The sequence below is a fragment of the Leptinotarsa decemlineata genome, unplaced genomic scaffold, assembly GCF_025532065.1.
Source record: "Leptinotarsa decemlineata unplaced genomic scaffold, Ldec_3_MD MMD2_tig00026374_RagTag_RagTag, whole genome shotgun sequence".
Lineage (NCBI taxonomy): Eukaryota > Metazoa > Arthropoda > Insecta > Coleoptera > Chrysomelidae > Leptinotarsa > Leptinotarsa decemlineata.
Genome location: NW_027412710.1, coordinates 913161 through 926384, shown reverse-complemented (window position 1 = coordinate 926384; position 13224 = coordinate 913161). Strand labels below are relative to the sequence as shown.

Sequence of the window (13224 nt, the reverse complement as noted above, 5' to 3'; positions counted from 1 at the left end):
TAATCTTTCGATTAAAGTTTGTTGGCCTGTGAATCAAACACTTATTTTGGCTTATATTTTTTCACACCTTTCTATTATGCGCAGTACCTGGTGTCCCGGGCAGGGTCAGGCAAACACAGGTATTCGTACTTCTTATTCCATAGATACTACCCTTACAAAATTTCAGGGTGCATCAAACACTTCATGAAACATGCGTCACTGGCTCTTGGACTATTATTAGTCTGTAGTTTACTCGTATATCGACAGCAATTACAATACCTCTGATCTAATCTTGTCATGGAAGAGAAGCATTTTTTGAAGTGTTCAGATTTACAAGATGAATTTTGATCATTTTTTTCACCAACATATATAAAAACTTGTTTCTCATATTTGGTTGTGCCACTGGGGTCACGGCTGAGAAGGTTTAAAGGACATGTTCGCACAATACATCATTAGTTACTGTTGATCGACTGAAATTCCTAACTGTAGCAGCAGGTATAGACGTAGGCCATTTTTGAGGCCAATTATTTTATAGTACGTCATCAACGGCAACGTTCGAACGAAATAGTTGGTTTCTGAATTTCAAATTGAAACTTCTTGTTACACAAAATGAAGCCAACAACAATCGACTACATATTTTTGCCAAATGTTTCGAGTATTTTTGTATTCAATATTTATTTTGAGAAAAATCTTCGTTTGGAATCCAAAGCATAATTCCAAGTACTTCATCGAAACACCAGAACTGCAACACTCTCCACATCATTTCCTGAAGACGTCGATGTGGTTGATGAAACGCGCTTCGAGAAATAATTTCATTGAACCTACAGGAAACAGTTATAAAATAAGCTTGAAATAGTTTTATAAATATCATAGAAATCTCGCAGAAAAATGTTATAAAACTGCTACATAACAATTCACTTTTATAGGAAAATAAGTTTTATAAGTAACTTGCAAAAACGTTTCTGTGATAATTTCTTGGCTATTTTATAATGGTTTTTTAATTTTATTTCATAAACGTTTCTATGACAAATTTATAAAACACTTTTATTGCCTACAACTGTATTGTGTTCACCGATCATCTAATATAATCAATTAGCATTTTGGAAGTAATTATAAAATATTAATAAAATAAAACTGTTGCAACACCATGGAATTATAAAACAACTTTGCCGGTTGGGAGAGTGTGTATTCGGTGAGTCTTGGCCTACACCTGCCGATATAAAGGAGATGTCTCCCAGCGACCTGTCCAGGTCGCTGGGAGACATCTCCAGGAGGGTGAGTGCGCCTACACTCACCCTCCCTACTAAGATACGCATAAATAAAACGATCATGATACGGAGTAACAAGAGCACGATTTTCTTCAAGAATTGTTTCATTGTTCTTTTCAGAAGCGTGTGTATATTACCACTCTGTGCATAATCTCCTCTTTGGGTACCAAAATTACTAATGTTATGTGTGATGATTATGTCAACATATGGTCTACCAGGATATTTCAGTACCTTATAAAAGTGCAAATGCAAAATTGTAAATGAAATCAAGTTGAACCCAGTATCCTGTTCAGTGAAGAGAGGTAAAGATAAATGCGCCAACTGAAAATTAATGCTCTAGCTTACAAAACTGCAGAGAAATCGAGCGAAAAATTCCTTTTTTTTTTACAAATAGAGACACTTTTTCAAGAAAATGTATATCCAAACATAATTCCCATATTGCTATATTCTGCCCTGAAAGGAATCAAAAAATTGGGGTCATAATTTTTAGAAAAAACACCACAAAGAAAGAATTTTTTTTTTCAGAAACCATGAAAGTGAACTTTTTCAGAATAACTCTCATCAAGTTGCGTTTGCAACATGTTCTTGAAGTTATAACTCAAGGAATATCATAGTGGATTCTGCTACAAACTTTCATCGGATTAATGATAATAATTCGATTTCTGAAGTTTGAAAAAATCATTCTTGGGTTAGCAAAAAACAGGATTGATGGAATTCAGAGCAATCTGTACTGTCACTGCCGATGATTGAGAAATGACTGGTGTTCACTATATTGCTGATCTAGACAAACATGTATTGTTAGTTCACTGCATTACAAGAAAACAATGAAAAAATGAATGCAGGCATAAATATACAGTGTGTCCAAGATAAGGATCCTAAGCATGGGAATCTCAGTACCTGTTGGAGATACAGCTTAGGTTAAATTAGGAAAATGTTGTGTTCTTTAAAGCTTATTTACATGCCGTTTAGAAACTTGAAGAATTTTCATGGCCTGCTGAGATATTTGGGAAAAACGAGAATTTGACAATATCAATTTTATTTTTTTCTGACTTTATTTAAAAAGATATCAAAAAACGAATAACACTTTTTCATTAGCACTTTCAAGGTACTACACGATGGTATTTTTAGTTTTTATATCCGACGTTTCGTTTTCAAAAAACCATCATCAACTTTATTTTTTTAAATAGCCCGAAAAAAAAGTACACCCTGTATCTGATTCCATTTTTTATTACGAATTCAACGATGTATCACATGCTATTGTTTTATTTTTAGTTTGAAGGAAAATTACATTTTTTCTATTTTTAAAAAAATCTTTAAGTAGGCGTTGCAAACAAATGCAAACAAATTAAAGTTTCAGGGCATACTACGATATTTTTTCTTAGTCGAAAATCGGGATTTTTTATTAGCGACTTTTTTATTGAAAAAATCACTACGCCACTGGATTCAGAGTGCCTCTAAATAGGTGTGACCAAAATGACAACTCAAAATTTCGAAAACTCAAACAGCTAACAGTCACAATATATCATTTTTTTTCATGATTTCAACAATAAAGTGCCGCCAGGTGAAAAAAAAAACAAATAGCGTAAATATTTTTAATGAAAATAACGGAATTACATTCACACAATTCAACTAACAATGAAGCAAAAAAATGTAATAAACGTAACTAATAACTGATTATTGAAATGTTTCGATTCAGTGCAACAATTAATTCTAACTCATATTCTAGTAGCCTCTACTAATCCACCACGTATTTCGATACATGTGTCGTAGCGCTTACGAATGTTTCTCATTACGTTCCTTAGTTCTTGAGGGCTAATATCTGCACATACCTGTCGAATTCTTGCACAAAGTTCATTTCGATCACTTGAGCGGTTTTTGTAAACCTTTTGTGTGAGAAGTCCCCAGAGAAAAAAGTCCAAAACTGTGAGGTCTGGAGATCTGGGTGGCCACTCTGTAAACGGACTACCACGGCCTATCCATTGGTTTGGAAAATGTTCGTTGAGCCATTGCCTCACAGCTCTGGCATAATGAACTGAACACCATCTAACTGGACAATTAAATTTGATCGTTCATTGATTGGCAGCTCGTGAATAGCATCCCAAAACTCTTTGTTTAAAAATTCTAGAAACCTCTGCGCATTCATGTTTTCCTCAAAAAAAAAGGACCAATAATTCGTTCGTTCAATATCCCACACCATACGTTGATTTTTCGGAATACTGGCTTTCACAGTTTATTACCCAGTTAGGATTATCCGCTGCCCAATAGCGACAATTCTGTGATGACACTACTCCATTTGTAGTGAAAGTGGCTTCGTCGGTATATAAAATATTTTTTAGGAAATTTCTATTGTTTAAATATTCCCCTAGGGCCCATTAACAATATTCCAGGTGTCTTGCTTCGTCTCCTTCTTGAAGTGTGATTGAAAATTTTTTCTTGAAAGGTTTAATATTTTTCGCCTTGAGACATCTCCGAATAGTTTCTCGTGGAATATTCAAATCTAAAGTGGTATTCCTTATACTGGTATTAGGATTATTTCCGAAATAATCTAAAATAATTTATTCATTCCTGTTTCGTCTTTGTACAGGATTACTTTTTAACATCATTTTTGATACTGCACCAGTTTCATTGAATATTTTATTTATTTTATTTACCGTACCGCAGCTAATACGGGGACGATCTGGATGTCTCTCATTAAATACTCTACAAACCTCTCTAGCACTTCTAACGTCATCTCCCGAAAGGCGTACTGTTTCAATTTTCTCTCTTACGCTCAATCTTGCATCCATTACACAAAATAATTCGAAGAACTGTAAGGTGAATATTGTTAACAATTGTACATTTAAATCTTTCACAAGTGTCAAACTGTAATATCATTTCCGTTGCAACTAAGATTTAAATTGAAATATTAGGTCTTAGTTTTAGTTAATTTGCGTGAAAACTTGAATGTAATTCCGTTATTTTCATTAAAAATATTTACGCTATTTGTTTTTTTTTTTTCATCTGGCGACAATTTATTGTTGAAATCAGAAAAAAATATTCTCATGGCTATATCTGTTGATATAGGGTGTTTTTTGTAACTGTTAGCTGTGTGAGTTTTCGAATTTTTGAGTTGTCATAACTTTGTTAATAATGAATATTTTTTCATGAAATTTTGGTCACACCTGTTTAGAGGCACTCTGAATCTAGTGGCGTAGTGATTTTTTTCGACTAAGAAAAAATATCGTAGTATGTCCTAAAACTTTAATAAACTCTTCAAATTTTGTCCCAAGGTAGATCTTTTAGTACTTGACATTTCAAAAAAAAAAATTATTAAAATCGGTTCACAACTTCAAATTTTAGGGGGGTGTTTCCATTAAAAATGGGTATGATGGAAATGGACAATACTTGAAGAAAATCTATAACTCATTCACATTACACTCAATTGTGAGATATCCACTAGACATGATAGTTCCTACTGAAACCTCTGACGTTGAATGAATCTATTGAAAACACTTTCCCAACACAAAAACAAAAATTATGGTTTCTCGACGCGTGTTTCGCTAACCACGTTAGCGTCCTCAGAAGATCATTAAGACTGAATTTTACTACTATGTTAGTGTTTTTATAACAACACCATTGCAACGGCTCAGGCAGCGTGAAGTAGTTTACGGGCTAATGTTTCGTTGCTGTGCCGCTATTTTCGGTTTCAATGGTGGAAATATGAGGAAAACTTGCATACTGGCGCTCCTAGGGTGGAAATACTCGGGAGGTAAAAAAGCTCTCCAATCGGATCTCCAGAGAGATTTGTCTGGGAAGTGTGACTTGGCACAGTTGATTCCACCAAGATCGCTACATATCAGAAATACGCGACGGACTGTGGCTGCTCATCGTTTTGAGTTTCATTTCAGTACACCTCGAACTAAACTGTTCAAGAACTCTTTCAATTAGAGAACTGCATTTATGTGGAATAAACGTCCTGAGAACGTTTTCACCAATGGAGGTAATCTCCAGCGATTCAAATCCAATGTGAATCGCTACTTATGGACAGGCACCGCTCTTAGAGCGTCCCAAAGATGTTTATGTAGTGCTCATGTTTTGTCCTTGAAAAATACAGTCGTAAGTTTTCGTGGTAGTCCTCTGAGAGTATTCCATCAAATGACTCTCTCTACTCAGAAACAAAAATGCTAGATATTAGACAGCTTTATCTCAAACAAGTATGTATTAGACATCACATTAATGGAATCGAAACGAATGTTACGACTCACTCCCATTCTACAAGACAAAAAAATAAGTACATCGTTCCACGAATGAATAAAACAATAGGACAAAAAGGTTATCATTACTTAGCTCCCAAAATTTACAATTTCATTCCGGGAATCACACGTTACACATTCCTAAGACATTCCGTGTTAGGAATCACACGTTAAAAGGTAAGACTTCGTTAATTCTTAGCTCGCACAAGTTTCGACTTCTGAGGGTTGTCGTTCGTAGGGGTGCGACAGCTGGTTAACGGAAAAACAGATTTTTTTTTAAACAGAATTTCGAAAACAATAACGGTGTTAAATTAATTCAAAATAGAACTTATAAATTTCCTAAGAACAATTGATAGAAAACATAAACTCATTGAGACTCAATAATACTGACCATGGTAAGTTTTATATTGGTATCTGCTTCACTTCTTTTCTGAAAAAAAAAACTCTGCAAAGAGGAGCCGTGGAAGACCGTATGTGTTTACAGATACTGCAAAATATAACTATGTTCGTAATTGAAAATCAAATTGCCATTGTAGAAAACACATCTGATTCTTTCTACAAATCAATATGTTATTTTCTTGCTGTATATACCTAATTTTAGAAATGTTTTATGCAATGTTTTATACAATGACATTATTTATACATTATTTTTTATTATGTGTTCGTGAAACTAATCTTATTGTGTATGTAAATTTAAATTTTTTGTTTAATTCTATTTTGTATTTTTTACCTATGTATTTTTTATTTCAACCACATACAGGGGTATACTCCACAGTGGTATTGTGATTTATTCATCACTCCTGTAAATATTGTATCTTTTGCTGTACTTTACAAAGATGAATAAATGTCGAAGTTTCATATGCTTTCCAGATTTCATTATATTGGTTGTGTTGTGCAACACTTGTTTAAGTGATAAATCTGTTCTCAAAACAACCAGACGCCAATGTTTTCATATATTTTGGATTTCATCATTGGTAGCAGAAGAACGATATAACGTTCAACCCCATTTCATTCCGAAAAGCGTTCCTCACGCACACATCCGTAGGATCGCCCAATACTCAAACAAGTGATATGGAGGGCCTCAGCCGCAATGAGATAGTTTACAGCATTTTCACTGTAACGTTATACGTCATTTTGTACAAACACGGCTCTCAGGAGTCCTTAGGAATTTCATTATAGAGCTTGTATACCTCCATAGAAATACTGTATTGGTTTTTATATCTATTTTGTATTTTGTTTGTTTGTTGATAGTTGACTTTCCATCTTGACTTCGTCAAAACGTTTCAAAAATGTCAACTCGAATTATTTGATTCTGTTGATTTCAGGCCGTTGCCAGTGGTCAAAGCGCTGGGCATGTTGAAGTTAGTGCAAGAGATTCCAACAGATTCACCGTGTCAGTCAACGTTGAACCTGAAGCGAAAGCAGTTTTTCTTCTGACATATGAGGAACTTTTGGAAAGAGAACATAATCAGTACGAACTTGTACTGAATATACATCCCGGGCAAATAATCAAAGATTTGAATGTAGAGGTGAGTACTGAAATCTAAAATGAGGTTCACTCAATTCTTTCATACAAAGAAATTCCATGAATAATTAAACAAAGATTTAATTTGTCTCAAGTGACAGATCTTGAAAGATATTCATGGTATGATCGAAGATATTGTTACGTTATTCCCCGTGGGTTGACCATAAATGACTACACTGAACAATAATCAAATTTTAAATACAACGAACACTTCAACTGAAACTTCAACTATTATTCGAATGTCTATCGCCTCACTAGATCGCTTTGTGTACCGCACTGTAACTTCCACTTGACTGTCTAGATGGGCGAGTGCATGGGTCTTATATTTGGTAATCAAAGACGCTGGAAAATTTCCCGGAATTCCATCGGAGTCGATAAAATAACAATGAAATATTGGTCGAACTGAGCGCGCTCTTAACCAAGTCACGCCTGGTTAGTGGCGGCCGGCGTCGTTTTCTTTAGGCCATGATTCACAACAATATTTTCTCAATAATAAATCATTTTGAGAAGTATTTTGTGTTTTTCACACTTCGATGTTTGAAGAAGTGTTGTAAAATGCTACATTTGATGTGTCCTGGCTTGGCGATCACAGTAAAGCAGTGGATATAAATGATACAGTAAAACAGTCAATCACAAATATTAGTCTGTGCTCTGCATAGAAAATCAAGCAATACAAAATAAAACGAACGAACGAACAGAAAATCACCCAAAAAACTGTTGAGGTTGTCCAAAAGTCAGATTTACTCCAGTAGTCACGCTAGTTTTCTTGACAAGGGTAATTGCTCCTTTCGAACCTCCCATTCATTCATTCATTTATTTTTTATTGTCAAAGTCTCACACGGTTTGGTCAAAATTTGACCTTGTATGACAAACTACATATTTATTACCATGATATTAGATTGCTATACTCATGTTCTTCACGAGTAAATGCACAAATTTCGAAAGGATTATCGTTTCAGTTTTTGAAACTGATGTTTTTAGTTGAAGGATAATTAGAATGACGCAAACAGTTTTTCATTATTACTCACTGAACTGAGGTAGAACTAACAATTTCTTCCACTTTTCTTTCAAAACAAATTTAGGCACAATACCGGGTGACAAAGAAATTATTGTGTATGGCGCCGTTCAATTTGTATGGCAACTTAAGTCACTTGAATTGTTACTTAGTAAAGTTAATTTAAAATCTCTAGAAAAAGTGACAAAGAAAGTGACCCAAACAAGGTAAGCCCAAAAGTAGAGCGTTTCATCACACCCAACTACAATTTGAAGGAAATAAACAAAATACAACCCAAAATCATGACCGAAGAGGGATTTTAAATCTAGCGCTGTGCATATCAAAAATCTAAAACAACCGCCTTATCTTTCCTCGCTTGATAAAACATTAAAAGAGCCCAAACACTTATATAATTTTGAGCATGAATTTTGCTAGCATTGATGCAAAACTCAATCGACGAAATCCGGCAAAATAGAACGGAACTATAGAGTGCTATCGATGCAAGTGAAGTAGAAAATCGGAAAAGGAGAGCACCAGCGGGAATCAAATAACATTATCATATTCGGACTCGATAGAGAACGTCACAAAATGACTTTAGATCTTATTCAAGATCAGAAAAAGTCACTACTTCGAGTAGATCTTACAGACATGCAGTGTCACCATTAAAGCGCGCACCATATGGGAAACTTTTTTTTCGAAAAGTTTCAATGAAGTTCAACTTTGGCACTTGTTTGTGCTTTAAATTTAACCTAAAATGATGCGGTCAACTGCGACCCACTGACGTTCAGTATTTGTCAAATTCAACTTAAAAAAAAAGAAAAACTGCATTTCTACATCGAATTTAACAAAAAGTTACTTGAAAAAGTTGTGTCTACGGCAATTTTATATCTATATGCCAAATTTCATGCAACTAGGATAAAGTTAACGTTTTGCTTATTTTTGGCAGATATCCCCTTTATTTTAAAAAACAAGTTCGGTTAATTGTCATCAATTCATGTATACATAACAAACTCATCATGGAGTTTAACTTTTCTGATAAATTTTTACTTATACGGACATTTTTAGAGAGAAATTAAAAATGTGCTATAAAAATTTTAACATGACTGGTGCAAAGTTTCAATCACTTGGCTATTTTCTTAAACAAACCTTTGATTTCGAAAAATTAGAGGCAACTAAAAAAATGCAAATAATTTTGATAGAACTATTATTATTATTATAAATTTTAAACAACAATAATATAATACAATAATACAGTATATAAGAATAAAGTATTATAATATAATACAAATGGGTACAAAAAATTACGTATTGATCTAAATGAGAAAATGAGGTATTTTCTATAATATTATTGTTGTTTAAAATTCATAATAATAATAATAGTTCTATCAAAATTATTTGCATTTTTTCAGTTGCCTCTGCTTTTTCGAAATCAAAGATTTGTTTTGTCATGTTAAAATTTTTATAGCACATTTTTAATTTCACTCTAAAAATGTCCGTATGAGTAAAAATTTATCAGAAAAGTTAAAAGTTTGTTTTCTATACATGAGTTTATGACAATTAACCGAACTTGTTTTTTAAAATAAAGGGGATATCTGCCAAAAATAAGCAAAACGTTAACTTTATCCTAGTTGCATAAAATTTGGCAAATGGATATAAAATTGCAGTAGACACAACTTTTTCAAGTAACTTTTTGTTAAATTCGATGTAGAAGTGCACTTTTTCAGTTTTTTTCAAAAAAAAAAGTTGAATTTGGCTGAACGTCAGCGGGTCGCAGTTGGCTGCATCATTTCAAGTTAAATTTAAAGCACAACCAAGTGCCGAAGTTAAACTTCATTGAAACTTTTCGAAAAAAAAGTTTCCCTTTTAATGGCAACACTGTATATGTTTTGGGATCGAAAAGAAACTGTCCTATGAAAATTGAATTTGTATCAATTCTCACCAAAAGAAGCATATTCATGAACTGCAAAAAAACTAAAGGGGACCAAAATATCAATCTCACAGGATCTTACTGCCAAACGAAGACAAGAACAGGCAGTCCTAAAAAGGAATCTACAAATACAGAGACATAACCCAAACAGAAAATCTTTTATTAAAGGAAATAAACTAGTAGTTGACGAAGCAGACTACATGGTAAGTCAACTAGTTGAAGCTGAAAAAGATCAACAAAAAGCATCTAAGATAAGAAGTGTCCCATCGACACCTACCCAAACCCTCTTCTGTAGGAGAAACGGCCAAAGTACTGAAAGAAAAAATCTAGCCAATCATTGGAACCCCCAAAAACAGCGGAAACCTTGAAACCAGCAGGAAACAAACGACCAACCAAATCACCAAGAAAGTGAGGACAAGGTCAATTAGTGACAAAGAAAAAAACTTCTCTACTAATCACAAATAAACCCTACGCGGGTGTAATGATAATATCATCAGAACTATATTTGTGATATCGTTAGTACATTATTTGTATATTATAGTAAAACTATACTTATTATATAGATTTAGGATCTGCTTTGAAAGCAAGAAATCCTCAAAGTTAATAATGAAAACTATAATTTTAAGACAATGCATAATAACATTCAAAGTTTATTAAAAAATTTCGATGAGTTCATCATATCGCTTGAAGAAATAGATACGTCTCTGGATTGTATTGTGCTCAGCAAAACTTGGTTGATACCAGATATTACCATATTCAATTCAAATGCCTATAGAACACTCTACAATTCAGGAAAACGCAACCAGAATGATGTAGTTGTAGTTTTCCATTCAATTGTACCAAATCTTCATATTAGTTCTCATTTATCAAGTACATTTACTTTAGTACTCATATTTTCTTCTAAGGTTAATATTAATTTCCCAAATATTTGATATTCCTCACTACCATTTTTTCATTTCAAAAACTGATTGATGAAAACAAAATGATATCAGAAACAAAATTTACATCATTCAATTAGTTTTTTGTTTCTACAAATATACAGGGTGTCCCTGGACTTCCTCTTTTCCTCTCGGGAATGTATAGATGGGGTCAAAATATCACCAGTACTTCATATAACTTTTTTTCCTAAAATCCTTCATTACCAAGTAACAGGCTCTCGAAGTTACAAAATGAAAAATGTTTTTCTTTGATAACTTTTCAAGTGAATATTCAAAATCATCCAAATTTTGGTAATTGACTAAACAAATGAATTCCTTCGATGAGCTTTCATGCAGGAGTCAGTTGTTTTGCTACAAAGTCAGGAACGGACTACCCCCGATGGTCCACACCCCAAAACTTTGAAATGACAGATATTTTTCAATATTTTTCAACAAATTGAGGTTACTTGGACAATTTTATGAATAAAAGTACTCGTGTGGAAAGTCGATCGGAGCAACGAGTCTTGATAAAAATGTAGTTTCACTCGACGACATCAAACCCGCTCGTCCACCATTATTTGAAATGAATAATTATCAAAGCAGAAATAATAATGATAACGTTAATTCAACAACATTTATCCTGAGATGTCTACCATTATTCAAAAATATTAGTTTTTAAGGAAAATGGAAATGATAGGTAAAATGTTCATAACCAATTTTTATAATGCAAACACGTTTAACTAACGAAACTCAAGAGCCTCAAGAGCAAACAGAAATGAAAAATCCGCTACAGAAACTGCTCGATATGACCACCTTCTCTCTCTATACATTTTCTTAGTCTGCGAAGACACCCTCTCTGTACTTGAAATAGCATTCCAGGGTCGTTTCGTATGGCTTCACAATGTAATGTTATTCTATTCAACAATGCATCTCTTGTGTGAATAGGTGTAGCGTAAACAAGGCTTTCTAGATGCCCACACAGAAAGAAATCCAATGGATTTAAATCCGTAGACCGCGATGGCCATGAATATGGCCCACCTCTACCAATCCATCTATTGTGGAAAATATGGTTCAGATGGTCACGCACAATCAAACTAAAATGAGGAGGAGCGCCATCATGCATAAACCACATATCTCTTCGGGTTTGCAATGGAACATGTTCCAAAAGTCTATTCAAATCGTTCTGAATGAACTCCAAATAACGTTCTCCATTCAATCGGTCCTGTAGAACGAATGGTCCTATAAGATGGTTTCCTATGATACCAGCCCAAACATTCACGTTGAATTTCCGTTGGTGTTTGGTTTGCAATATCCCATGGGGATTTTCTTCGGCCCATATATGGAGATTATGAGAGTTGATAACTCCATCTCTACTGAAACCTGCTTCATCAGTGAATAAAACTCGATTAATAAAAGTCATATCCTCTCTTTGCCTATCCAAGAACCAATTGGCATATTCCAGTCATGTTGGAAAATCTTGAGGTGTCATGGCATGTACCTTCTGGATGTGAAATGGGTGGAGCAGTTGTTCCCTAATTATTCTATGAATAGTGGACTTGGATGTATGGAACTGTTCTGATAGATTTCTGATGCTCATTGAAGAATCATCAGCGACGGCTTCCAAAATATTTTCCTCCAATACAACGGTACGTACAGTCCTAGGAGCGCCCTCACCACCTCGTTTTGGCAAAACTGTACCTACAATAATATCGAAATAAAACAACGTGCTCAAATTAATTATCAATTATTACATACCTGTCTCCCTCAAGCTGCGATCGACACGCTCGAATGTTTCTCTTGACGGTACCGTTCGATTGGGAAAATGCTCGGAATACAGACGACGAGCTTCTGCAGCATTACAAAATGCTCGTCCATAAAATACATGCATATCTGCACATTCATTGAATGTAAACTGTTCGGCCATATCAAAAAAATTCAAAATATCCTATAGAATATTGACAATACAATGATAGTCATATGACAACGCACCACTCAACAAAACAAAATCGCATTCCAGTTTCTCATTTTATATCAAAACTTTCTAAAAGGTTTTTTTGTCAACATCTGTGAAAGAAATGGAACATAATTATTCCCTGGATATTTTTCACCTGATCATGTGCAGCCGTTTTTGTAGTTCATTCGTTTGCTTTTTATTAGTATAGTAAATATTTTTTCCGATTTGCGTTTTTTCAGCTAAATTTAGATTCATGTTAAAGAATTTCTACCATAAAATTATAATTATCAGTAAAACTCCTCAACAGTTTAGCTGTGAAGAAGAATTTGAAACATTCGAATGTTGAGTTTCATGAGATTCAGATAACTGATCAACACGAAACGTGATTATTCCACACGTATTATGTACATACAAAATATGGAATGAAT

At 34.0% G+C, this 13224-nt stretch overlaps 2 protein-coding genes across 16 annotated transcripts in view; one reads left to right on the top strand and one right to left on the bottom strand.

Moving 5' to 3' along the window:
- LOC111504932 (pyrokinin-1 receptor) overlaps nucleotides 1–13224 on the bottom strand; it is a 443518-nt gene that overhangs the window by 284509 nt on the left and 145785 nt on the right. The window lies entirely within an intron of this gene.
- LOC111504933 (inter-alpha-trypsin inhibitor heavy chain H4) overlaps nucleotides 1–13224 on the top strand; it is a 100045-nt gene that overhangs the window by 16594 nt on the left and 70227 nt on the right. For all 14 annotated transcript variants that reach the window (XM_074185349.1, XM_074185347.1, XM_074185344.1 and 11 more), the window contains exon 3: nucleotides 6805–7008. In XM_074185349.1, the coding sequence (XP_074041450.1) occupies nucleotides 6805–7008 (204 nt within the window). The remainder of the gene's footprint in view (nucleotides 1–6804; nucleotides 7009–13224) is intronic.